Source organism: Podarcis liolepis (assembly GCF_965112155.1).
Source record: "Podarcis liolepis genome assembly, chromosome: 6".
Lineage (NCBI taxonomy): Eukaryota > Metazoa > Chordata > Lepidosauria > Squamata > Lacertidae > Podarcis > Podarcis liolepis.
The window spans coordinates 4,944,187-4,969,404 of NC_139559.1; the positions used below are offsets into that span (position 1 = coordinate 4,944,187).

The window sequence follows — 25,218 nt, forward strand, 5'->3', positions numbered from 1 at the left end:
AGTTCGAAAGCACCTCAAAGTGCAAGTAGATAAATAGGTACGGTAAACGGTGTTTCCGTGCGCTGTTCTGGTTCGCCAGAAGCGGCTTATTCATGCTGGCCACACGACCCGGAAGCTGTACACCGGCTCCCTCGGTCAATAAAGCGAGATGAGCGCCGCAACCCCAGAGTCGGCCACGACTGGACCTAATGGTCAGGGGTCCCTTTACCTTTACCTTTAACTTGTGTTAGCAAGTTCCTTTACTGAGCAAAGTTTACATTCCCCTTTTAAACGCCTAATGGTCAGGGGTCCCTTTACCTTTAAGTGGGTGCAGGACTGAAGGCAAAATTCTCGAAATGAATCTCCTCTGCCTTTTTGGAGTGCAGCCTCCTCAGGGCAGAGACCTGCCTTGCGGTGCAACTCTAAACAAGCTTGTTGTTGTTTAAATAAAAAAATTCCTTCCAGTAGCACCTTAAAGACCAACTAAGTAAGTTCTTGGTATGAGCTTTCGTGTGCATGCACACTTCTTCAGATACACTGAAACAGAAGTTGCCAGATCCTTCTATATAGTGAGAAGGTGGGGAGGGGTATTACTCAGAAGGGTGGTGGGAATGGGAGATTGGCAGATAGCTGAGATGAGCCTGTTGACGACTCTTAACGACTTGTTGTTGTTTAGTCGTGTCCGCCTCTTCATGACCCCCTGGACCAGAGCATGCCAGGCACTCCTGTCTTCCACTGCCTCCTGCAGTTTGGTCAATCTCATGCTGGTAGCTTCGAGAACACTGTCCCACCATCTCGTCCTCCGTCGTCCCCTTCTCCTTGTGCCCTCCATCTTTCCCAACATCAGGGTCTTTTCCAGGGAGTCTTCTCTTCTCATGAGGTGGCCAAAGTAAACAAGCTTACTCGGAAGGAATTCCCACAGAGCTCAGTGTGACTTGCTCCCATGTAGGTGGATATAGGACCTTCTTCTTATAGCCTAGAACATTTTTCAAAATAATTGTTAGGGCAGGATGCAGTCGTAATTTAAGGACTTTTAAAAAACAACAACCACAGGTTTCATTGAGAAAGATTGGTTTGTGGTTAACTCCACTGAAACCTGCAAAACTTCAGAACAGAGGCAGCTCACCTGTGGCCTCCCAGGTGTTGCTGGACTACAGCTCCCATAATTCCTGGTCACCAGCCGTGTTTGTTGGGGTTAGGAGTGTGCAGAATGGAAGAGAGAGGCAGCAGCTTCGGAAACCAGATTGGGAAGGTGGAAAAGAGACTTAGGAGTTGCATTTGGGGGGGGGGGGAATGAGAAGGTCTGATGGGGGAGGCAGAGGTTGGCGAGTGGAACTAGCAAATGCAGAGGCTCTCCATGTACTATAATGTCTGTTTGCTTTTAATCTACACTTGCAGTCTTTAAAATGGTGTGAAAAAACACACGTTGAGACCTCTGTGGTGTAAGCAGGCAAGTAATAATGTTAATGCACCTGACCAGGATTTTTATTTATCAGAAAATAAAATAAAATAAATGTGCATGCTGCTTAATTGCAAATAGAAGAAGAAGAAGAAGAGTTTGGATTTGATATCCTGCCTTTCACTCCCTTTTTTAAGGAGTCTCAAAGTGGCTAACATTCTCCTTTCCCTTCCTCCCCCACAACAAACACTCTGTGAGGTGAGTGGGGCTGAGAGACTTCAGAGAAGTGTGACTGGCCCAAGGTCACCCAGCAGCTGCATGTGGAGGAGCGGAGACGTGAACCCGGTTCCCCAGATTACGAGACTACCGCTCTTAACCACTACACCACACTGGCGTAGTTTGAATAAAACTTCAAAGTGGTTTGCAAAGGGTGGCAGTCAACTAAGATTTATGTATTTATTTTATTGCAATTCCATCCCGCTTTTTTCTCCAAGGAGCTCAAGTTAGTGTCTGTGGTTCTCTTAACCTCCTCATCTGACCCCCACAGCAACCCTGCGAGGCAGTTTAGGCTTAAGAAGCAGTGACTGGCCCAAAATGACCCAGCGAGTTTCATGACTAAGCAAGGCGATTTGAACCCTGGTCTCTTCCAGGTCCTAGTCTGACACACTGCACCCTGCTGACTTACTCAGAGTAGATCCGCTGAAATTACATGACTGACTTAGTCATGTTCATTTAGCTGTGATTCCTGCGTCGCGGGGGGTGGACTAGATGTCCTTTGGGGTGTCCTTTCCAAGGGCGCCACAACCTACTTCATGCAATTAATTCCTGTGGGTCTACTGTGAGTAAACCACCCCCAAAGAACATAAAATTTGCATTGAAATGATCAAAGTTTTTTTAAAAAATAGGAGGGGAAATGTAAATCATAAGCTAAAATAACCGATTAAAATAGAATAAACTTGACTTGAAACATGAAATTTATTACGGTCAGAGACCAGCTTGAGAATGGAACTGCAATCCCAATAGCAAAACAAACATTTAAAGCAATATACAACAATGGGTTTTAATGGGTGGGTGGGTTTGCTTGAGCAGAAAGCTCTTTGGCAGGTGCCAAAGGAGGGATGCAGCGACACCCTCTGCTTAGCATCAATTGGCAAGGAGTTCCAAAGGGCAGGATCTGCCACTCTGCACTCTGCGGATCAGCCTGGGCAGAAGAGAGGGATTAATAGCTCCCGGCAGCCATAATATATCCAGCTGAGCTGGCTTAGCCACTTCATCAAATATCAATAGTGCCTTTGGGGCGGACAGAGGCCAATCTTGGTGCTTCCAAGGCTCCAGTTTCAAGGCGGAGCTTCTGGAAGACACCCAAGGATTTCTAAAGAACCTGCCTGAGCAGAAACCAGCCTCACCATATCCCGGTCCATGTCTTGAGCACGCAAATGGTCTTGCACCTCTGCAGCTTCTGCTGGGTTGGGATAAATGAGGAAAGGCACTGGGTTCAGGATGCCCTGGGACCTTTTCCTGCTGTGAGGGCTAGAACGGAAGGAGGTCACCCTTGTTCTCCTAGGAAAGTGAAGTTGGAGATCTGCTTCCATCACTGAAGGTAGGTGGACCCAAAGACATGGGCTTCTCCACCCAGCTGAGCCTCATGTTCTCATTTTGTGCATAGGTAAAGGTGAAGGGACCCCTGACCATTAGGTCCAGTCGTGGCTGACTCTGGGGTTGCGGTGCTCATCTCGCTTTATTGGCCGAGGGAGCCGGCGTACAGCTTCCGGGTCATGTGGCCAGCATGACTAAGCTGCTTCTGGCGAACCAGAGCAGTGCACGGAAACGCCATTTACCTTCCCACCGGAGCGGTACCTATTTATCTACTTGCACTTTGACGTGCTTTCGAACTACTAGGTTGGCAGGAGCTGGGACCGAGCAACAGGAGCTCACCCCGAGGCGGGGATTCGAACCGCCGACCTTCTGATCGTTAAGTCCTAGGCTCTGTGGTTTAACCCACAGCGCCACCCGCGTCGCATTTTGCGCATAGTGCATGGTTAAAAGCAATGACTTGCCTCCAGCTAAGTCTGACTCGGAGTAGACCCACAGAAATTAATGGCACTAAGTAAGGGGTGTATGTTGGCATCCGTCCGCCTGGGGAGATGATGGAGGAATGCTCTGTTGTGGATGACGTCAAACCGTTAGAGTTACAGCGCCTGCTGTGGCTGTAGAGACGGATAAGGGAGAGACATGTTTTGTTGCAGCTGGGGCAGATGGTTGTGTTGATGCAGATAGAATCTCAGAGCTGGAAGAGACCCCCAAGGCTCATGTAGTCTGACCCCCCAGCAATGCAGGAACCGAATATGCAATGAGAGCTTGTAAAAGGGTAAAAGCGTACAGTGGTGCCTCACAAGACGAAAAGAATCCGTTCTGTGATTCTCTTCGTCTAGCGGTTTTTTCGTCTTGCAAAGCAAGCCCATTGACGGATTAGCGGATTAGCGCTATTAGCGGCTTTTAGCGGCTTATCTGCTGATTGGATCAGCTGATAAGTGGCTTAGCGGCTTAGAAAAGGGGGGGGGGAGGAAAAAAAACCAGCAGGAACTTGCAAGATAAAAATGGTCATTTGTTACTCTCAATGGGTCTACTCTGATTCGGGCTAGCATTGGTACAGCCCTCTGGAAGATGCTGCTAATCTTGTTCCCTGCAGCTCCACTTACAGTCTTTGGGTGAATCACACATCCTGCACTTTGAGCCCGTGTGGTTTTCTTGCGCAACACTTCCAGGTTTCCAAGAGCTGAGAGTCAAAGTCTGAGGGTGGAAGGCCAAGAGGACATTTGAGGTATTTGAGCCAGCCTACCCAAGCATTTGACTTGTATTGGAATGTGCTGTTTTATTTCGCAATGTACTGTATATGTTTTTTAAAACTGCTGGTTTTATGATGAGGTTTATCTTAAGCAAACCTGTTTTCAACATCTCATTTCGCAGCAGTAGAACGAGCGTAATGTGCTTCTTGAAAGAGTAGAGGTGGCCCCAAGTCCTTACGGTCTTTATCAACCCATTTTGATTGAGTGAGTTTATTTAAGGCATTTTTTCCCCACTGTACTACATAATCATTAACATTTCTAAGCAGTTTTTAGCACTGCAAGGTTTCTCAGACAAGGAGACCACGAGGCGATTGGAGCGCTGCGTCCATCCTTCTCCATTTTCTCTTTCTTTTAAGAAATTAGCAATCCAACCAAACTCACAGCCTTGGGCGGCAAGGGCATGGAGACCCATGGGAGCAGCAGGACGTTGGGGCATTCCTCCGCTCTCTGGTGGGATTGTATGGGGGGAAGATGAGTACACAAAGTGCTGGCTTTAAACTGGGTCTGGACACAAGCAGGCAGCCGGCGTCATTGGCACAGAACTGGTGTCCCGTGTTCTGAACGCCTGGCCCCTGCCAGGATTCTCGCTGCCATATTCAACCTGGAAGATTTTGCTGGAGAAACCCCACCACATAAGAGCCAGGAGGCAGCGTGGTGTGGTGGTTAGAGTGTTGGACTAAGACCTGGGAGACCAGGGTTCGAATCCCCACTCGCTCGCGAGCCTTGAGCCAGTCGCTGCATCTTAGCCTAATCTACCTCACAGGGTCGCTGTGAGGAGAAAATGGGGAGGAGAAATATGTATGCCACTTTGAGCTTCTTGGAGGAATGGTGGGGTATAAATGTAAAAATAAATGAATGAGTAACATGAGACCAGGCAGTGGCCTATCTACTCATAGAGCCACAGAACTGGAAAGTTGGAAGGGATCCCAAGGAACATCTAATAATAATAATAATAATAATAATAATAATAATAATAATAATAATATTTCTATACTGCCCTAGACCCATGGGTCTCGGGGCGGTTCACAAACCAAAACCCACAATATGAAAACACAAATACATAATCAAAATATAAACAGAACCAGCTGAATAACAGCCTCCCAAAACACATAAAAACAGTTAAAAACTATTATTATTTTTAAAAAACAACAATGCACAATTAAAAAGCACTTTAAAAGAATGTGAACAGCACTCTCTGCTGGGCAGAGTAGTCTAGACCATCTATGTATTCCAACATGGAAACCAGAGACGGAGGTTATGCGCTTCTTATTACAGGGGAGAGACCAGGAGGCTCACCAAGACAGTAGCTAAGCTCCTCTATTTGATTTTTTTGTCGCCGAAGTACGCTACAGGATCCTGCCCTTGCTGGAAACCCACAGAGATGAGGCGGATCGCTCGCCTCTTCTTCCCTTTGGGGGTGACTGTGCCGTTGGGGTCTCACTGGCCTGTCTATTCTGAATGTATTCTGAATGTTCTTATGCGATGCCAATAAAGGTTACTTGACTTGACTTTGGCTGGACTTAACCGCCCAGGGATCCTTTTTACATGGCTTCAAGCCTTCCCAGATGGTCGCCTGGGAGGAACTGCAACCCCTCCTCTGATCCGTCTCTCTTCTCCAGCAGGTACACCACCGAGGAGCGAGATGGCTCTGCTCACCCACCTGCTGGCTTGCATCTTTGGGATCGGGTCCTGGATGTCCATCAACGGCGTGTGGGTCGAGCTCCCGGTGCTGGTGAACGTCCTGCCCGAGGCCTGGTACCTGCCTTCCTATCTCATCATCATCATCCAGCTGGCCAACGTGGGCCCTCTCTTCGTCACCCTCATGCACAAGTGGAAGCCGGGCTTGCTGAGCGAGGTCCTCGTCATCTGCGTCGTGGTCTCCACCGGAGTCGTGGCCTGCTTCCTCCTGGCCTTCCTGTGGCACTACACCATGGATTTCGGCGGGGCTCGCCACAGCGTGGCCTTCTTCATCTTGACCTTCTGCCTCTCGCTGGTGGACTGCACCTCCTCCGTCACCTTCCTGCCGTTCATGGCTCGCTTCCACCCTCGATACATCACCTCCTACTTCATCGGGGAAGGTCTCAGCGGGCTGGTCCCTGCTCTCTTTGCTCTGGCGCAGGGAGCAGGGATCTCCAGCTGCGTCGAGGTTGCCATCCCAAGCAACCACACTCACAGAAGCAACGCCACCTTGGGCAACGTGAGCGCGGGCGACCCCGTCCCTTTCCGCCTAGAGACCCGCTACTCCCCTGCCAACTTCTCCAGCCTGGTCTTCTTCCTCATCCTGTCCGGCCTGATGTTCTCCTGCCTCGTGGCTTTCTTCTTCCTCAACCGCCTGCCCAGGGTGTGGGATCTTTCGGAGCAGAAACTCTGCGCCAGCGAGATCACCCTCCACTCCATCCGGAAGATCCCTGCGGATGGAGGGCTGAAAGAAGGGTTCACTAACTTCCCCGTGGAGGGAAAGGCAGAAAGTTGTTCCAAAGAAGATGAAGAAGGAGCTCCAGAGAAGGTTGTCTACTCCTGGGCCACGTTGGCCCTCATGTATGTCCTCATCACTTGGAGCAGCTCGCTGATGTATGGCATCCTGCCCTCAGTGCAGAGCTACTCCTGCTTGCCCTACAGCAACTTAGCCTACCACCTCTCCACCACCCTGGCTGCCATGGCTGTCCCTCTTGCCTGCAGCATCTCTACGTTCCTGCCCAGCAGGTAGGTACCCACCCCCCTTGGCAAGATTTCTTGAGTTCTCCAAGCTCTGGGGTTGATTCTGCTTCGCGAGTATGTCTTGCTTTTGCCACCGCTCCCTTAAAGAAGGCTCGAAATGCAATGAGGAAAGGTTGCATTTCATAGAATCATCGGGCTGTAGAGTTGGAAGGGACCCCTCCCAGTCATCTAGTCCAGCCCCCTGCAATGCTGGAATCCCAACCAAAGCATACCTGAAGGAGCGTCTCCACCCCCATCATTATGCCCAGACACTGAGGTCCAGCGCTGAGGGGCTTCTGGCGGTTCCCTCACTGCGAGAAGCCAAGTTACAGGGAAGCAGGCAGAGGGCCTTCTCGGTAGTGGCACCCGCCCTGTGGAACACCCTCCCACCAGATGTCAAAGAGAAGAACAACTACCAGACTTTTAGAAGACATCTGAAGGCAGCCCTGTTTAGGGAGGCTTTTAATGTTTAACAGACTACTGTATTTTAATACTTTGTTGGAAGCCGCCCGGAGTGGCTGAGGAAACCCAGCCGGATGGGCGGGGTATAAATAATAAATTATTATATTATTATTATTATCCATGACAGATGGCCATCCAACCTCTGCTTAAAAACCTCCAAGGAAGGAGAGTCCACTGTCTTCCATGGGAGACTGTTCCACTGTCAAACAGCTCTAACCATCAGACAGTTCTTTGTAATGTTTAGTTGGAATCTCCTTTCTTATAATTCACTGGTTCAGGGCCTACCCCCCAGAACAGCAGAAAACAAGCTCATTCCATCCTCCATGTGACAGCCCTTGAGATATTTGAAGCTGGCTCTCATATCTCCTCTCAGTCTCCTCTTTTCCAGGCTAAACATACCCAGCTCCTTCAACCGTTCCTCATCAGGCTTGCTTTCCAGACCCTTGGCCATCTCAGTCGCCCTCCTCCGCACTCCTTCCAGCTTGTCAACATCCTTCTTAAACTACAGTGCCCATAACTGGACACAGTATTCCAGGAGTAGTCTGACTAAGGCAGAATAGAGTGGTTTGTTTATTTAAACATCACAACAAAAACTCGGAGGATTTGCGTAACCAGTTAACCAATCAGCCAGATCCAATTACTCAAGCAGCAACATTTCCTGCCGAGTAAAGGAGCGTCTCCCTTCCTGTTCCTGGGCATAACATCAGGCGCCACCTCTCATCCTGCAACAAGGCAGCTTTATGGAAATGCAGCCAGTTTGCCCACATTAGCGCCAAGCAGAGGGGGCACTGCAGGTGGCGCTGAAACACTGATGAACGAGAGAAGGTGAGAGGCGGGGGGTGGCACCAATTTTTGGTGCCGCACAGGCCCTACTGAAATTTTAAAGCCCAAAGTCCGCCACTCATTAGAGTTGCCGTATTTTTCGCTCCATAAGACGCACCTGACCATAAGACTTACCTAGTTTTTAGAGGAGGAAAACAAGAAAAAAAATATTCTGAACGAAACAGTGGATGTATGATTTTTGTGGTTCATGCTGTGGCCACAGACAGGTGATTTGACAGTGAATTTGGGGTGACCCAATGCAAAAATCCTGAGCATCCATGTGGATCTGTGCTTTCTAACCACATTTTTGCACCATTGGGTGCAACAGTGGGTGCGTAATTTTTTTAGTGCAGGCAGTAGCCATGGACATGCTATGTGATCTGATGGTTAATTTGGGGTGACCCAATGTAAAAATCCTGAGGATCCATGGGCTTTTACCTCCCCCCTCCCAGGCAGCCTCCTTTATCTCTAGCGTCCCTTATCTCCTTCCTGATCGCTTGCCAATCAGCGGCTTTGTTTCAACACCCACTTGCCTCTTTCAAAAAAGAAGAAGCGTGATCTGCTTTTCACCCCTGGGCAATTCGACTTCAGGGACCAGACATTTACTCCATAACATGCACAGACATTTCCCCTTACTTTTTAGGAGGAAAAAAGTGCGTCTTATGGAGCAAAAAATACGGTAGCTTATTTTTTACAGTCCAACAGCATATAAATGTTGTTAAAGAAAGAAATAAACACCCTGTAAGCAAATGCACGACAAAAAGAATCGCTGTTGTGTAACCTCACTGCAAGGAAATCAGTGCTGGATAGAATCTAGCCTCTGCTTTGAGATTTATGCAATCAGATCAGGATGAATGCAAATCAACGATGCTCAATAAATAGGTCATCTGAAGGAGCTCTGAATCTCTCCCGCTCTCTGTTCGAGGCTTCATCCCATGTGAAATCCTGACCCCAATTTGGCTTGAAATTCGCTGCCTATTTGCCTTGATGCTTTCCTTTGCTCTCCCCTCCCCCAGGTCCCTCGCCTTCTTGAGTGTCTTGGCATTCACCGGGACGGCCTTTGGCGCCTACAACATGGGCATGGCCGCCCTGAGCCCCTGCCCGCCCCTAAACCACACAGAGTGGGGGGACGCACTCATCGTAAGTAGCTTACACTGAAGGCTCTGGCATTCTCTGCTTTTGCAGGAGGGATGTTGCTCAGAGACGTGATGGGGTATCCTGCAGCCTTGCAAACAGGTCCAGGAAACTTCCTAACCCAGAATGGGTCTTGACAAGGACCCAAAGGCTGCAACAGTTGCTCACTGGCTGCGAGGGCCACATTCTGCCCCAGGCAGCCTTCCAGGGGCCGCTAGCCGGTGGTGGGTGTGGCCCGAGGTCAACAGGGGTCAGGGCCCTGGGTGCGGATTTTGCAATTGTTCAGCAGGCATATGAAAATTCAATTTTCTCCAGCCTCTGTTCAGGCAAGAGGTAGGCGTTTGGCCAGTTCAAGGACAAATTCCAGCCAAGCTAAAGTGTTCGAGGAGGGCACAGGGTGAGGCCAAAGGGGGGTGGGGCCTACAGGGAGGGGTGGGGCCTAGGGAGAGTCCCAAAGGCCAGGTAGAAAGCCCTACAGCTTCTCCCCTCCTGCCCTAAAAGAAAATGACGCCAGTTCCTGGAGGAGGATAGGTCTACTTGGCTACTAGCCAAGACAAGTGGGACCTGAGATTGTTGTAAACAAAAATCTGCCTTTGTTCCCTTATGGGGTATCCAAGAGCCCATATAGAGTCCTTACGTAGGTTCCCTATTGGTAGGAGAAAATAACAGAGGCCAACCAGAGAATATTGAGAAGCAAAGCAGCTCATAAGCCTGATCTTTATTGATCTGTTGCTACAGGGTGCTCCCCTCACATGCAGGAAAGAATCATAGAATCATAGAATCATAGAGTTGGAAGAGACCACAAGGGCCATCGAGTCCAACCCCCTGCCAAGCAGTAAACACCATCAGAGCACTCCTGACATATGGTTGTCAAGCCTCTGCTTAAAGACCTCCAAAGTAGGAGACTCCACCACACTCCTTGGCAGCAAATTCCACTGTCGAACAGCTCTTACTGTCAGGATGTTCTTCCTAATGTTTAGGTGGAATCTTCTTTCTTGTAGTTTGAATCCATTGCTCCGTGTCCGCTTCTCTGGAGCAGCAGAAAACAACCTTTCTCCCTCCTCTATGTGACATCCTTTTATATATTTGAACATGGCTATCATATCACCCCTTAACATCCTCTTCTCCAGGCTAAACATGCCCAGCTCCCTTAGCCGTTCCTCATAAGGCATCGTTTCCAGGCCTTTGACCATTTTGGTTGCCCTCCTCTGGACACGTTCCAGTTTGTCAGTGTCCTTCTTGAACTGTGGTGCCCAGAACTGGACACAGTACTCCAGGTGAGGTCTGACCAGAGCAGAATACAGTGGCACTATTACTTCCCTTGATCTAGATGAAAGGAGAATGAACCTAGAACAATGGTGTGCAAAACCTTATAAAGACTTTTGAAATTGCCACCTGTAGATCAAGGCCACCCCTCAGATACATCACACCTACATCACAAAAAACGCGGTCTAAAACAGAAATTTGAATGTTGTTTTTCTCCTGTCTGGCAGATTACCTGTTAATGCTTACTTGATTGGATATCCTGGGGAACCTGGCCAGTCTTTTGTAGTGACAAATACTTAGTTCCTGAGCCAGGTCACAGGCTCACCCTATTCATACCCAGACATACCCTTAAGACAGGATTTGTGAATAAAAAGACAATGGGGAGGCTTTTCCATTTTCCTTTGACCTTGCAGAGAAAACATTTGGTCAGTTTGGGACAGTTTGGGAATCAAAAATGGTTCCAGGTTGGTCCCCCTGCGCTGATCTATGTACGTGCTTGGTTGGTACACTTATGAACATTGAACATATATCTAAGACCTCAAAATTCCTATCACAAGAGAAAGGGGAGTGATTCTCTTCAGGATTTTACCCACTACAGTTCATCCCTCTCGCTAAGTGGAGCCTGCAACAAAATGTTGCAGCGTGGAATGCTTCTACTCAGCCAGCCAGGCCCCTTTTTGGAGCACCTCATCATGTCCCCACCCCACCCCACGTCCGGCCATTCCATCATCAGCATTCTGTGCCCACTGAGCATGCTCAGTGGTCATTTGGGTGCTTATTGGAGGGGTGCAGGTTCATCCAAACCTCATTGGGGTTTGGAAAAATTCCCCTTCTCTGTATTTTTGCCATTCCCCCAAGCCTACTGATATTGCCCTCTTGAACTGAGATTCCCGTGAGCATGTAGGGTGATGGCAAGATGGAGCCTCCAGGTTTAAAAGCACTCTGCCACCATTTGCTGATGGGTGGGGAACAGGAAAGCTAATGTTTTCATTAAAGGTGTTGACCTTTAAAGCCCTAAATGGCCTTGGCCCAGTATACCTGAAGGAGCGTCTCCACCCCCATCGTTCTGCCCGGACACTGAGGTCCAGCGCCAAGGGCCTTCTGGCGGTTCCTTCCCTGCGGGAAGTGAGGTTACAGGGAACCAGGCAGAGGGCCTTCTCGGTGGTGGCGCCCGCCCTGTGGAACGCCCTCCCATCAGATGTCAAAGAGATAAACAACTACCTGACATTCAGAAGACATCTGAAGCCAGCCCTGTTCAGGGAAGTTTTTAATGCGTGGCATTTTAGTGTATTTTTGGTCTTGGTTGGAAGCTGCCCAGAGTGGCTGGAGGAACCCAGCCAGATGTTTGGGGTACAAATAATAAAATATTATTATTATTATTATTATTATTACCCTTATCTCAAGTATCTGGCTAGCCAAGTGGGAAGCAGATTTCTGAACTAGGTTAATGTTTAGCTTGTTCCAATGCCGCTTCTGTGTTCTTAATGGAATAATGAAAGGGGAAGGTGATAATTTGTTGGCTTTGGGCCAAGAAAGGAATGCAATGGCAGAGGTTCAAACACACCTGCACCTTTCCTGTGCCGACAGGTGATCTCCTGGGTTCTCTTCAACGGGACCCTCGCGTACGTCAAGGTGATGCTGGGAGTGATCCTTCGCGGCCACAGCCAGAGCGCCCTCGTGTGGTACGGAGCGATGGAGCAGCTCGGGGGTCTGATTGGAGCTGTCATCATGTTCCCCTTGGTGAATGTCTACAGCGTCTTCAAATCGGCCGACTACTGCAGCTTCCGGTGCCCAGCGTGACCTCAAGAGGAGGCAAGGGCTCGTCTCGGATCAATGCAGCAATCAGAACGCTTGACCCGTTTCCAAACTGAAGGAAGAAACCGTGCAAATAAGTTCCCCTTAAGATCAAGGCGAAGGAACACAAGGAATCGTCAGGCAACGTCACCCTTGACTTCGTGTAACGGTGACAGGCGATGAATTAACTTCAGACATGGCTCCACACTCCTCCTCCTGCTGCCATTTCTTAACCTTGGATGGACAAGAACCCTGTGTTCAGAACCTGGCCAAGGAGTTGTATAATGCCTTGTAAATAAATCAGTCAAATTACCAACTCCTGTGTCGAAACTGGATTCAGCACAGACGTGTCCACCAGTTGCTTAAGGTCCCCTTGGGCAGCCGTAAGCCGCAGCCCACACCAGTGAACTTGCCATTTAGTTTTTCAAACCGTTTTTGTAAATTCAGTATTAGGACCTTTGAGTCCTTAATCCTTTATTACTGCGCTTTGCTTCACCTAGGTCGAGCTAGGATTATAATACTTCAGAATTTTGGGGAGTTCTACCCCCCTTTTTGAATTTTGGTCATTTAAGGTTTATGATTTTTCTATTTCCTTCTGAGGAAACTGAATAGTTCAGTGAAACGATGTTTGTAGCCGGCATCCCGTTAAGGCTTTGTTCTATTTTAGGTTTTTTTCTAATTTTTTCCTCCAACTTTTTGATTCTTATTATTTAGCTTATTTCCTTAAGATAATATTTCTAATCGATTACTTCTCGTTTCAGGGATTTTCACAGTATTTCATTTGTTTTGTGCAATTTCTCGGTTGTGTGACTGTCTTTTTTCTACTTGCCACACCAGTGTGCTTGGCAACAGTGGCGTAGCGTGGGGGCGCAGGGGGGGCCGGCCGCACCGGGCGCAACATCTGGGGGGGGGGGGCGCGCTCACACTCGCAGCTCTCTGCCCCTACCTGGCTCACTCACTCTCTCTCACTACAGTGCTGGCTGTGTGAATCCGATCCGAGCCGCCGGGTTGCCGCTCACTGTGGAGGGGGGGAGGTGCCAGACGTGCGGTGCAGAGAGAGAGCGAGGGACTATCTGGGGGAGGGACAGTGCAGTGGCCGCCCAGCACAGCGCTGAGCGTGGGAGAGAACCACACCAGACCAGACCAGGCAGCAGCAAGAAGAAGCTGGCAGCGGCGGCAGGTTAGGGGTTAGGGGGCGCAAATTACTTGCCTTGCCCCGGGTTAGGGGGCACAAATTACTTGCCTTGCCCCGGGTTAGGGGGCGCAAATTACTTGCCTTGCCCCGGGTGCTGACAACCCACGCTACGCCGCTGCTTGGCAAGACTGGGGAAACACCAGAGGAATCGCAGCATGTGCCAGCGTTGATGGTGCTGCAACCCACAGGGTGATCTTTAATCCACATGGAAGAGGATTTCTAAGTCACGTGCAAAGGGGAAAAGGAACAGACTCCACACCCAGGATGGAGCCCAGGGAGGGGTGGGCAAACTGGTCCATTTCAGTTCTCATTTTTCCAAACTGAATTTCATTTCTGCACATTTCCACATCAGTTTGCAAAACCAAAAACCAAAATTCACATAAGAACGTGAGTCTGCTGGATCAGGCCAGTGACCTATCTAGTCTGGCATCCTGTTCTCACAGTGGTCCACCAGATACCTGTGAGAAACCCATAGGCAAGAAGTGGACACAAGAGGACTTTCCCCCCTCCTGTGGTTTCCAGTAGAGCCATAACAGCTGCACATTTTTGTTTCCAATTTTGCTTTATTTCTGCAAAGCATTTTCTCCTAATATAATGCACTTCTATATGCGATTTATCCCAGTATTTGCATATTGGTAAGCGTTACGTGGCTAGAGAACTGAATTGCAGTATTCAGGGAAGCGCAAATTCCAAAGGATGGCTCTTGGGGGTTGTACTCCAAAACATTTAGAGGGTTGGGAAAAGCTGGTTTCTGGGCCAGCCCAAGACCTTTTGGGGCCTGCGGAAAAAGTTTGCTGACCCCTGGTAAACCCCTGGTAAACGGTGTTTCCGTGCGCTCTGGTTTCCGTCACGGTGTCCCGTTGCGCCAGAAGTGGTTCAGTCATGCTGACCACATGACACGGAAAGCTGTCTTGTGGACAACCACTGGCTCCCTGGGCCTAAAAGCAAAATGAGCACTGCAACCCCATACAGTGGTATCTCGGGTTAAGAACTTAATTCGTTCCGGAGGTCCGTTCTTAACCTGAAACTGTTCTTAACCTGAGGTACCACTATAGCTAATGGGACCTCCCACCGCCGCCGCACAATTTCTGTTCTCATCCTGAAGCAAAGTTCTTAACCCGAGTTACTATTTCTGGGTTAGCAGAGTCTGTAACCTGAAGCGTCTGTAACCTGAGGTACCACTGTAGTGGCCTTTGACTGGACTTACCTTGAGATCCACCAGATGGCAGCATAGGTTCAAGGAACCAGCTCCCGACGCTGGGTCAGCAGTTTTGCTTTCCGCCTTTGTGGTTTTCTGCACATGCTACGGAACTGGTGCTGCACAATCAGCGGCAACAGGAAGGCAAGACAAGCCACGTGATTCTTTTGGGGCTGCTCAGCCACCATTGCTCATTCTTGCCCTTGAAGCACAGCCTCCAAAAGCCCAGGAGGTTTCTGAGCAACTCAGATTTGCCCCAGAAGTGGAATGAAAGCCACTGCTCTGCTCCCCATTGGCTTGTTCGTTTTTCTCAGGAGCAGGGAACCCTTTTCCGTCTGGGGGGTACATTTTCTTCCCAGCAGCCTCCCAGGAGCCACATGCTGGGGTGGGCGGGGCCATGGGCAAAAGTGGGCGGAGCAATGAATGCAAGTTTTTCTGTTTTGGTTTGTAAGCACACAGCATTCTCTATCCTGCACCCGGGGGAAAGAGGCACATTACCAGAGTTCAATGACAAACCTAGTCAAACCTAGACAGCATCTTAAGAAGCAGAGACATGACCTTGCCAACAAAGGTCCGTATAAGTTAAAGCTATGGTTTTCCCAGTAGTGATGTATGGAAGTGAGAGCTGGACCACAAAGAAGGCTGATCGCCGAAGAATTGATGCTTTTGAGTTCTGGTGCTGGAGGAGATTCTTGAGAGTCCCATGGACTGCAAGAAGATCAAACCTCTCCATTCTGAAGGAAATCAGCCCTGAGTGCTCACTGGAAGGACAGATCCTGAAGCTGAGGCTCCAGTACTTTGGCCACCTCATGAGAAGAGAAGACTCCCTGGAAAAGACCCTGATGTTGGGAAAGATGGAGGGCACAAGGAGAAGGGGATGACAGAGGATGAGATGGTTGGACAGTGTTCTCGAAGCTACCAGCATGAGTTTGACCAAACTGCAGGAGGCAGTGGAAGACAGGAGTGCCTGGCGTGCTCTGGTCCAGGGGGTCACGAAGAGTCCAACACGACTAAACGACTAAACAACAACAGCAACCAGAGTTCAAGAACACATTCCCATCAGGTGAACACACTTGAGGAGGCTGTGATGTAGGCAGAGTGAGGGACATGGTGTGCAAAGGGGGGACTGGAGAGGGCAGCAGGGTGGGAAGAATCATGGGGGCCAGATGGAGAGGTGTGGAGGGCCGCATACTCCCTTCCCCTGTTTAATATGCTGATAACACAGATTTTGCCAGCTGATTCATATAATTTTATAATTAATCTAAAGGTCAGAGAAAATCTGGAGAGGATCAGACATTTGCTTGCAAATCTTAAGGTCAACCATGCATGTAATATTCTCTTCTGCAAACTGCATAAGATCATATAAAGTGGTGAGCGGAGCATGGAATGACAAATATAATTTCGGTACCGTGTTATGCTTAATGCAACTTGGCTCAAAAGGGCAACATAAGTTACTAGGTTTCGCTACCTCTGCCTCTGGAACTCAGTCATGGGACATTTTCGCTCCTTACAATATGCTTTCGGTAAATGACCGAAATCTCATCCAGCATTTAAAATGCCAAAACCAAGGCTTGTGAGGCGATAATTTTAGGCATTCTCAGAGAGCATTGTCACTTCTGGTGTTAAGGGGTAAATGATGATAGACCTATGCAAAAACTGCTGCCTCTTGGGTTCTTCCAGGTGCCTCAAATCTTCACTTGTGAAATGGGTGTAATCCCTTAACAGCTGCCACACACAGTTCTGGCAAGGATGGAAGAGCAGCTGATGACTGGATCCGGCTTCCCGCGGTTCTATAGTTCTGTAGATATAATATATGGTGCATCCAGCCTCAGTTCTCCATCTGGAAAATTGAACTTCTGTGGGCATTTCAAGGACTGCAGGCCCTCTCATTAAGCATGGTTTTGCCTTTCCCACTGCTACAATTCAGATACAAAACCCTTCCGCTTCTCCCCCTGCAGGAATAACTTTCATGGTTGGGGCGTCACAGTCTACAGGAAGTTTGTAGTGTCACCTGTGAGGCAGTTTGCAGTGACAGCTGGGAAGGTCTCCAATAAGTATAAGGTAAAGGTAAAAGGACCCCTGACCATTAGGTCCAGTCGTGGCCGACTCTGGGGTTGCAGTGCTCATCTCACTTTATTGGCCGAGGGAGCCAGCGTACAGCTTCCGGGTCATGTGGCTAGCATGACTAAGCTGCTTCTGGCGAACCAGAACAGCACATGGAAACGCCGTTTACCTTCCCGCCAGAGCGGTACCTATTTATCTACTTGTACTTTGACGTCCATCAACTTCATCTCTGGTTGGGACTTCGTCTTCTTTCTATCTCTGGGCCAATAACATCTGTGCAACTGTGGTCGCATACATAAATAGTCTTTTCTTCTCTCTTGGAATTTCGGCATCTAAAATTCCTCAAAAGAAGGAGTCCGCCTCTGTTGTCCCCTTCTCCCCAACATCAGGGTCTTTTCCAGGGAGTCTTATGTTCTCATGAGGTGGCCAAAGTCTTGGAGCCTCAGCTTCAGGATCTGTCCTTCCCATGAGCACTCAGGGCCAATTTCCTTCAGAATGGATAGGTTTGATCTTCCAGTCTCTTCCAGCACCATAATTCAAAAGCATCCATTCTTTGGCGATCAACCCTTATGGTCCAGCTCTCACTTCCATACATCACTACTGGGAAAACCATAGCGTTAACTATACGGACCTTTGCTGGCAAGGTGATGTCTCTGCTTTTTAAGATGCTGTCTAGGTTTGTCATTGCTTTTCTCCCAAGAAGCAGGCGTCCTTTAATTTCGTGACAGCTCAGGCCTGGATAGCTCAGTTGGTTGGAGCATAGAAGGATATAGAAGGATCTGACAACTTCTGTTTCAGTGTATCTGAAGAAGTGTGCATGCACACGAAAGCTCATACCAAGAACTAACTTAGTTGGTCTTTAAGGTGCTACTGGAAGGAATTTTTTTATTTTGGTTGGAGCATGGTGCTGATAACACCAAGGTTGCAGGTTTGATCCCTGTATGGGATGCAGATCCAGCTGCATATTCCTGCACTGCAAGGGGTTGGACTAGATGACCCCCAGGGTCCCTTCCAACTCTACAGTTTTATGATTCTATGATCTGCAGTGATCATGGACCCCAAGAAAGTAAAATCTCTCACTGCTTTCTTCCCCTTCTATTTGCCAGGAGGTGATGGGCCCAGTGGCCATGATCTTAGTTTTGTTTTTAGCAAAGGTTAAAGATTTTAGCATCTTGACAGAGCATATTCCTGTTATCCTTCCCTTTTCCTGTCCACCGACAGCATCTTCCTCCCCACCCCCTTTGACAGTCGGCCAGAGGGGGGTTCCCTCTATCTGTGCCCGTTGCCCAGCTGCTTGCAATTTCCTCCTCCGCAAAAGCTGTTCTTTAAGGAGGCTCGCGACTCGCATGAGACACGCACATATGTGTATACACACACACACTCACACACACTGCAATGCCTCACCCCCCCCCCACTTTTGCCTGCCCTGCACTTAATGACAATTAGGCAGAGGGTGTCAGCCCCATTGTCCAGATCATCAATCAGAGCAGGCACAGCCGGCAGAGGCGGCCAGAGGAGAGACTGGGTGACCCACTTGCCATCCGGCCAGCTTGTCAGGCCAGTGAGTGGATGGCATGTTTGATGCCCCAGGAAGGCCAAGGCAGCTCCATCGCCTGTCAGAGAGGGGGGGGCGGCCACTGGGCTCCCCCCTTGCCCGGCAGCAAGTGATCCTATTAAGAGCAGGATGGGAATCTTTGCATCTGAGCACAAGTTGGGAGTAAGGACAGGGGAGAAACGGATTTCAGTTTGCATTTAAAGACCGTTTCATGCGTTGCAAAACGCAAGCTGAATTTTGCAATGCAATTCCCCAGCTGAGGAATGTGTACGATAATTCCTATAACTGGGGCAAAGTCCTGTTCATAAAGGTGCGTATATTACCAAAGGTGACAAGCAAAAGAAAGGTGCGTCAGATCGAGGAGAATTGGTTTGGAGAGCTATGTACTTTGGGTGAAATTGCCTGCAAACGCGTATACTGCATTGGGAGAAATTTGAATTTTCATGAGGCCTTTAAAAAAAAATAAGAACCCTGCAAAGTGAGGTGGATATGTGAAGAACTGGATTTGAGAAAAATTAGAAATGGAGAGAAATCAAAATTGATGGATTCACCCGCCACGTGTGAATGTTTTACATGTTTATATGTGAGTAAGCAAACACCTGAGATTGCTCAGTTGGTAGAGCATGAGCTTCTTAATCACAGGGATGTGGGTTCGAGATCCACATTGGGCAGAAAAATTCCTACACTGCCAGGGGGTTGGACTAAATGATCCTCATGGTCCCTTTCAACTCTATGATGCTATGAAATGTGTACATCTCACTCTTTAGTAACTGGGCTTATGAAAAGGATTTCCTCTGCTAAAGTATTTCTCTATGATGCCCTGCCATTTCACTGGCAGGAGAGATCTGTTTTTTAAATAATAATAATAATTGTTGTTGTTGTTGCTGTTGTTGTTTAGTTGTTTAGTCGTGTCCGACTCTTCGTGGCCCCCTGGACCAGAGCACGCCAGGCACTCCTGTCTTCCACTGCCTTCCGCAGTTTGGTCAGACTCATGCTTCAAGAATACTGTCCAGCCATCTCGTCCTCTGTCGTCCCCTTCTCCTTGTGCCCTCCATCTTTCCCAACATCAGGGTCTTTTCCAGGGAGTCTTCTCTTCTCATGAGGTGGCCAAAGTCTTGGAGCCTCAGCTTCAGGATCTGTCCTTCCAGTGAGCACTCAGGGCTGATTTCCTTCAGAATGGAGAGGTTTGATCTTCTTGCAGTCCATGGGACTCTCAAGAGTCTCCTCCAGCACCATAATTCAAAAGCATCAATTATTTGGCAATCAGCCTTCTTTATGGTCCAGCTCTCACTTCCATACATCACTACTGGGAAAACCATAGCTTTAACTATACGGACCTTTGTTAATAATAATAATAATAATAATAATAATAATAATAATAATAATAAATAATGAACATTCTGAAGGACATCCGTCACCTGCACCCAGAACAGGCTGACTCCATTTCCCCAAGGCAGGAGTCCACATTCTGCTCCCTGTGTGGATGAGTCCCTGGCAAAATCCCTTGGCATGTGACCAAACCCTCTAATTAGTTAATTTCTTGGAAAGGCCATGCATATTGTCTTTTTCTGCTGATTCCAGGGATGCAATGAGCAGGAGGTTGGATTAGGTGGCCTCAAATGTAGTTTTGAACCCTGTGATTCTACACAGAGGTTTGCAACAAATCGCAATAGCTTTGAGTGCTCCTGGTTCAAGATTCCAACCTCTCCAACTCCATTCACAAACAGAAATTGGAAGTCAGTTTGAGGGAGTAAAGTTTGTGGGTGCTTCTACAAACCTCAGTGCATCCTCACACCTGCTGACACTTCCCTTGCACATGTGCAAAGTGCCATTCTGACACTCTGAACATTAGAAACAGAGGGGATGTACAGTGGTGCCTTGGTTCCCAAACTTAATCCATTCCAGAAGTCTGTTCTTAAACCAAAGCGTTCTAAAACCAAGGTGTGCTTTCCCATAGAAAGTAATGCAAAATGGATTAATCTATTCCAAACTTTTAAAAACAACCCCTAAAACAGAAATTTAACATGAATTTTACTACCTCTATTGTTGTTCTGTTAATGGTTCTCTTGGCGTTGCAGCTTTTATCCATTTCTGCAGTCACACAACAGAAGCACTAAATATAAGCTCCAAATTGGAAGCGGGGTGCTCAAATCAGAAACGGAAAACTCAAACAGGAAGGTAAAGGTAAAATGACCCCTGACCACTAGGTCCAGTCACGGACGACTCTGGGGTTGTGGTGTTCATCTCACTTTATTGGCCGAGGGAGCCGGCATACAGCTTCCGGGTCATGTGGCCAGCATGACTAAGCCGCTTCTGGCAAACCACAGCAGCGCACGGAAACGCCATTTACCTTCCCGCCGGAGCGGTACCTATTTATCTACTTGCACTTTGACGTGCTTTCGAACTGCTAGGTTGGCAGGAGCAGGGACCGAGCAACAGGAGCTCACCCCGTCGCAGGGATTCGAACCGCCGACCTTCTGATAGGCAAGCACTAGGCTCTGTGGTTTAACCCACAGCGCCTCCTGCGTCCCCAAACAGGAAGAGGAACACACTAATCAGAAGCAGAGGACTATAAAAACAGAGCACGTTCAGCTTCCAAAAAAAAAAGTTCGCAAACTGGAACAGTCACTTCCGGGTTTGCAGCGTTCGGGTTCCAAGTTGTTGAAGAACTAAGCTGTTCGAAAACCAAGGTACCACTGTATTTGCGTGTGAAACGAACACCCTTCCAAAAAAATAATAATTGAACAGAGCCCTTGAGATACGGGTGGGTGCTGTTTCGTACTAAAATGGCATGAAACCTGCATTCAGAGAGGCAAATTCTGAAACCAGGGGTTGTCTGTGTGTCCCTGATGCCAAGTTCCATCTGTCTGGAATCCCCCATAAAGTTGGCAGAAGGTTTAGAATGATTCCAACCCCCCCCCCTCCCCTCTCGCTCCAGCCCTGGCCAATTTTCCAGGCATAAATTTGGTTGCAATTTTGCCTCCAGCCTGCAGGAGTCATCCTCAAGAGACGTCTGTGTGTGTGTGTGTGTGTGTGTGTGTGTGTGTGTGATGGGGAGGGGTATAATTAACTCGGAGCTAATAAAATGCCGATTTGGGGGTTCTTTTGTGCTGGCTGCAGAAGGCAGCATTGAGATGCAAAGTGCATCATGTCAGCGCCTGGTTGCCGATATCCCTCCTTGGCTGCAGCTGGCCAGGAATGGCCAGCTGTACATGCCAGATTTGTCTGAGGGTGCAGATCTGGAGCTGGAGTGGGGGGAGGCAGGAGAGAAAACCTTCACCCCCCCCCCCATTTCTCCTGTAAGTGGCTGACTCCATCCACTCAGGCCTCGAAATTCTCCCTGTTTGCACACAGGAGATCAGTACGATTGGACACTCTTAGGTACAGCCAGGATAGATAATAATAAAGCAGATTATTATTATTAGTAGTAGTAGTAGTAGTAGTAGTATTACCTTGCCCATCTGGGCGGCTTCCAACAGAATATTGAAAACACAATAAAACATCAAACATTAAAAACTTCCCTGAACAGGGCTGCCTTCAGATGTCTTCTAAAAATCAGATAGCTGTTTATTTCCTTGACATTTGATGGGAGGGTGTTAGGACTTGAACCAATGGAGTCAAGATACAAGAATTCTGCCTGAAAAAATCAGGACGAACTTTATGACAGAAAGAGCTTCTTTGACAGTGGAACAGTTTCCCTTGGGAGGTGGTAATAATAATAATAATAATAATAATTTATTTATACCCCACCCATCTGACTGGCAGAAAATTAAAAGAGTGTTTGGAGGTACCCCATGGATTGAGCCTGAGAACCTGGCATGAAGGAAAAGGGTTCAAGCTCCCCCTTCTTCTCCCTGTTGCTTTGATCTTAACTTCCACGGCTGCTTTCAAGTTAAATCAATCATTCGATCCATCAGGAGTTGCAACATCATGTCAATTTGGCCCTGCAGACAAGCGGGCAATGAGCCCATCAAATATCACCCAGGCACTCTTTCCTTCCCCAGGTGGTAAAGCAGGAGTGGGAAAATCTATGGCCGTCCATAGGTGGTTGGACTCCCAGGAGCCCCAGGAAGCATGGACAATGGTCATGAGAACATCAGAAGGCATCAGGCCAATGGCACATCTAATCCAGCATCTTGGCCAACCAGATGACCGTGAGAAGCATTCAAGCAGAAAGAGGAGCACAAGGAAGCTCACCCAACTGTATTCGGAAGCAACTGTGCAGGCAGAGCTTCTTTCTTCTTCTTTGGCGACAACATGTAGCCAAGTAAGATTGTCTTCCATAAACAGGGTTTTAACAGTGAGTCCATAAGTGACTGTGGAGGCCAATTCTGTGGAGGCCACACATCCTTCCAGAGTGGGGACATAGGTTTCCAGGCAGGAGTTGATCACGGTGTGGATTTGCCAAGCGTGCCTTCCTCTTAGCACGTTTCTCCCTTGCATCCTGAGTTCGAGCATCTTCAAAGCCCATGACACCTTTGGTAAAGGCTGTTCTCCAATTGCAGCACTCGCAGGCCAGTGTTTCCCAGTTGTCGGTGTTTAATAATACATATTTTTTTTTAGATTTGCCTTCAGCGAGTCCTTAAACCTCTTTTGTTGACCACCAGCATTACGCTTTCCATTTTTAAGTTCGGAATAGAGTAGTTGTTTTGGAAGACAATAAGAAGAAGGAGTTTGGATTTGATATCCCCCTTTATCACTACCCGAAGGAGTCTCAAAGCGGCTAACAATCTCCTTTCCCTTCCTCCCCAACAACAAACACTCTGTGAGGTGAGTGGGGCTGAGAGACTTCAGAGAAGTGTGACTGGCCCAAGGTCACCCAGCAGCTGCATGTGGAGGAGCGGAGACACAAACCCAGTTCACCAGATTACGAGTCTACCGCTCTAGCCACTACACCACATGATAATCAGGCATCTGCACAACATGACCAGTCCAGCGAAGCTGATGTTGAAGAATCGTTACTTCAACACTGGTGAGCTTTGCTTCTTTCAGTACACTGGCATTAGTTCGCCTGCCTTCCCAAGTGATGTGTAAAAAATTTCAGAGACACCATTGATGGAATCTTTTGAGGAGTTGGAGATGGCGTTGATAAGTGGTCCATGTTTCGAAAGCATACAGATCATGGGTAGAGTTATCAATAGCCCTCTCCTCCATGAATTGGTCTCATCCTCTTTCAAAGCCCACCAAGTTGGGGGCCATCACTGCCTCATGGAGGAGTGCATTCCAAAGTACAGTGATACCTCGGGTTAAGAACTTAATTCGTTCTGGAGGTCCATTCTTAACCTGAAACTGTTCTTAACCTGAAGCACCACTTTAGCTAATGTGGCCTCCTCCTTCCGCCGTGCCATTGTTGTGCAATTTCTGTTCTCACCCTGAAGCAAAGTTCTTAACCCGAGGTTCTATTTCTGGGTTAGTGGAGTCTGTAACCTGAAGCGTCTGTAACCCGAGGTACCACTGTACAGATCTGGCCACCCTATAAGATCAATTTCTTGCAAGTGCAGAATTAATATTACTTGGCCCTTTCAGCATTGCCAGTTCGGTAGTTTTCTGGTGTGGCATAAAATACACACTCAAATCCGTGAGCAGTAAGGGGGCAGCTGTCCCCTCCACTCACCCCACACCCATGTCCTGAGGGCAGATCTGGAGCTGTCAACCCCCCCCCCACACACACACACAACAACAACTGCAATTCAGTGCAAGAGAACAGGGGATAATTGAGCTTCCCTTCCTTTCCAAGAGTCAGAAATGCAGATCCTCCAATTTGTTTGCTGTCTTGGGTTCCCCAACAAATGGAGCAAGCAGCATGGGGTGTCACAAACAGCTCGATCCAATCAAGCTGCTAAGCGAAGACCCTCCAGTGTGTGGAGCACAGCTATCAATTTCTGCTGAGAGAGAGAGAGAGAGAGAGAGAGAGAGAGAGAGAGAGAGAGAGAGAGAGAGGAAGGTTTCTGCAAGGAGCCTGATAATTGCATTCCACCTGCATCCTCAGCTTAGGATGCTGAACTATTGATCCGAGACCCCACTGAGAGATGGGCTGGGGGACTATGCAGAGAGAGAGAGAGAGAGGCAAAATGGATTTCAGAGAAAGCCTTATGGCGGACAGCTCCATCCACAACTATTAGGTATGATTGCCTAAAATGGTGGCACCAAGCTGAGAGGCGGCATAACTTGCCTCCTCACAGCGAATGCAAACAACAAAGGCATCATTGTTGCCTGTATTTTTATTTACTCATGTTTTATTATGATTAATTAAATTTGTATACCACCCTTCATCTGTAGATCTCAGGGTAAGGTAAAGGTAAAGGGACCCCTGACCATTAGGTCCAGTCACAGACGACTCTGGGGTTGCGGCGCTCATCTCGCTTTATTGGCCAAGGGAGCCGGCGTACAGCTTCCGGGTCATGTGGCCAGCATGACTAAGCCTCTTCTGGTGAACCAGAGCAGCGCACGGAAACGCCGTTTACCTTCCCGCCAGAGTGGTACCTATTTATCTACTTGCACTTTGACGTGCTTTCGCACTGCTAGGTTGGCAGGAGCAGGGACCGAGCAACGGGAGCTCACCCCGTAGCGGGGATTCAAACCTCCAACCTTCTGATCGGCAAGCCCTGGGCTCTGTGGTTTAACCCACAGCGCCACCCGCGTCCCCTCAGATCTCAGGGTAGTTTACAACATAAAAAATACAAGATGAAAACACAAAATACAAACATGCACACAGACCAATAACCTCCTTGCCCCACCCCCTCCCAAAAACTTATTTAAAAGGGGCATCGGGTGACACTCAGCCCAAGGCCTGGTTGAGGAGGACCA

General features: G+C 48.4%; 1 protein-coding gene across 2 annotated transcripts; it reads left to right on the top strand.

Annotated features, from left to right (window-relative positions):
* The first annotated feature begins 2,754 nt into the window (after positions 1 to 2,754).
* On the top strand, positions 2,755 to 13,193 carry SLC52A3 (solute carrier family 52 member 3). Of its 2 annotated transcripts, none has more exons than XM_083507578.1 (4): positions 2,755 to 2,978; positions 5,844 to 6,927; positions 9,222 to 9,345; positions 12,193 to 13,193. In XM_083507578.1, the coding sequence occupies exons 2-4, from the start codon at positions 5,867 to 5,869 to the stop codon at positions 12,403 to 12,405; spliced, it is 1,398 nt and encodes a 465-aa protein (XP_083363704.1). In that variant the 5' UTR covers positions 2,755 to 2,978; positions 5,844 to 5,866; the 3' UTR covers positions 12,406 to 13,193. The 2 variants fall into 2 exon arrangements, with proteins under 2 accessions (XP_083363704.1, XP_083363705.1); XM_083507579.1 differs by having other exon boundaries at positions 2,787 to 2,978; positions 5,847 to 6,927; positions 12,193 to 12,715.
* The last annotated feature ends 12,025 nt before the right edge of the window (positions 13,194 to 25,218 follow it).

What these genes read in the sequence shown, in the direction of transcription:
- SLC52A3 (XM_083507578.1), top strand. Translation starts at nt 5,867, where the DNA reads ATGGCTCTGCTCACCCACCTGCTGGCTTGCATCTTTGGGATCGGGTCC. An exon ending in TCTACGTTCCTGCCCAGCAG is followed by an intron (nt 6,928 to 9,221) that starts GTAGGTACCCAC and finishes CCCCTCCCCCAG; the next exon opens with GTCCCTCGCCTTCTTGAGTG. An exon ending in AGTGGGGGGACGCACTCATC is followed by an intron (nt 9,346 to 12,192) that starts GTAAGTAGCTTA and finishes CTGTGCCGACAG; the next exon opens with GTGATCTCCTGGGTTCTCTT.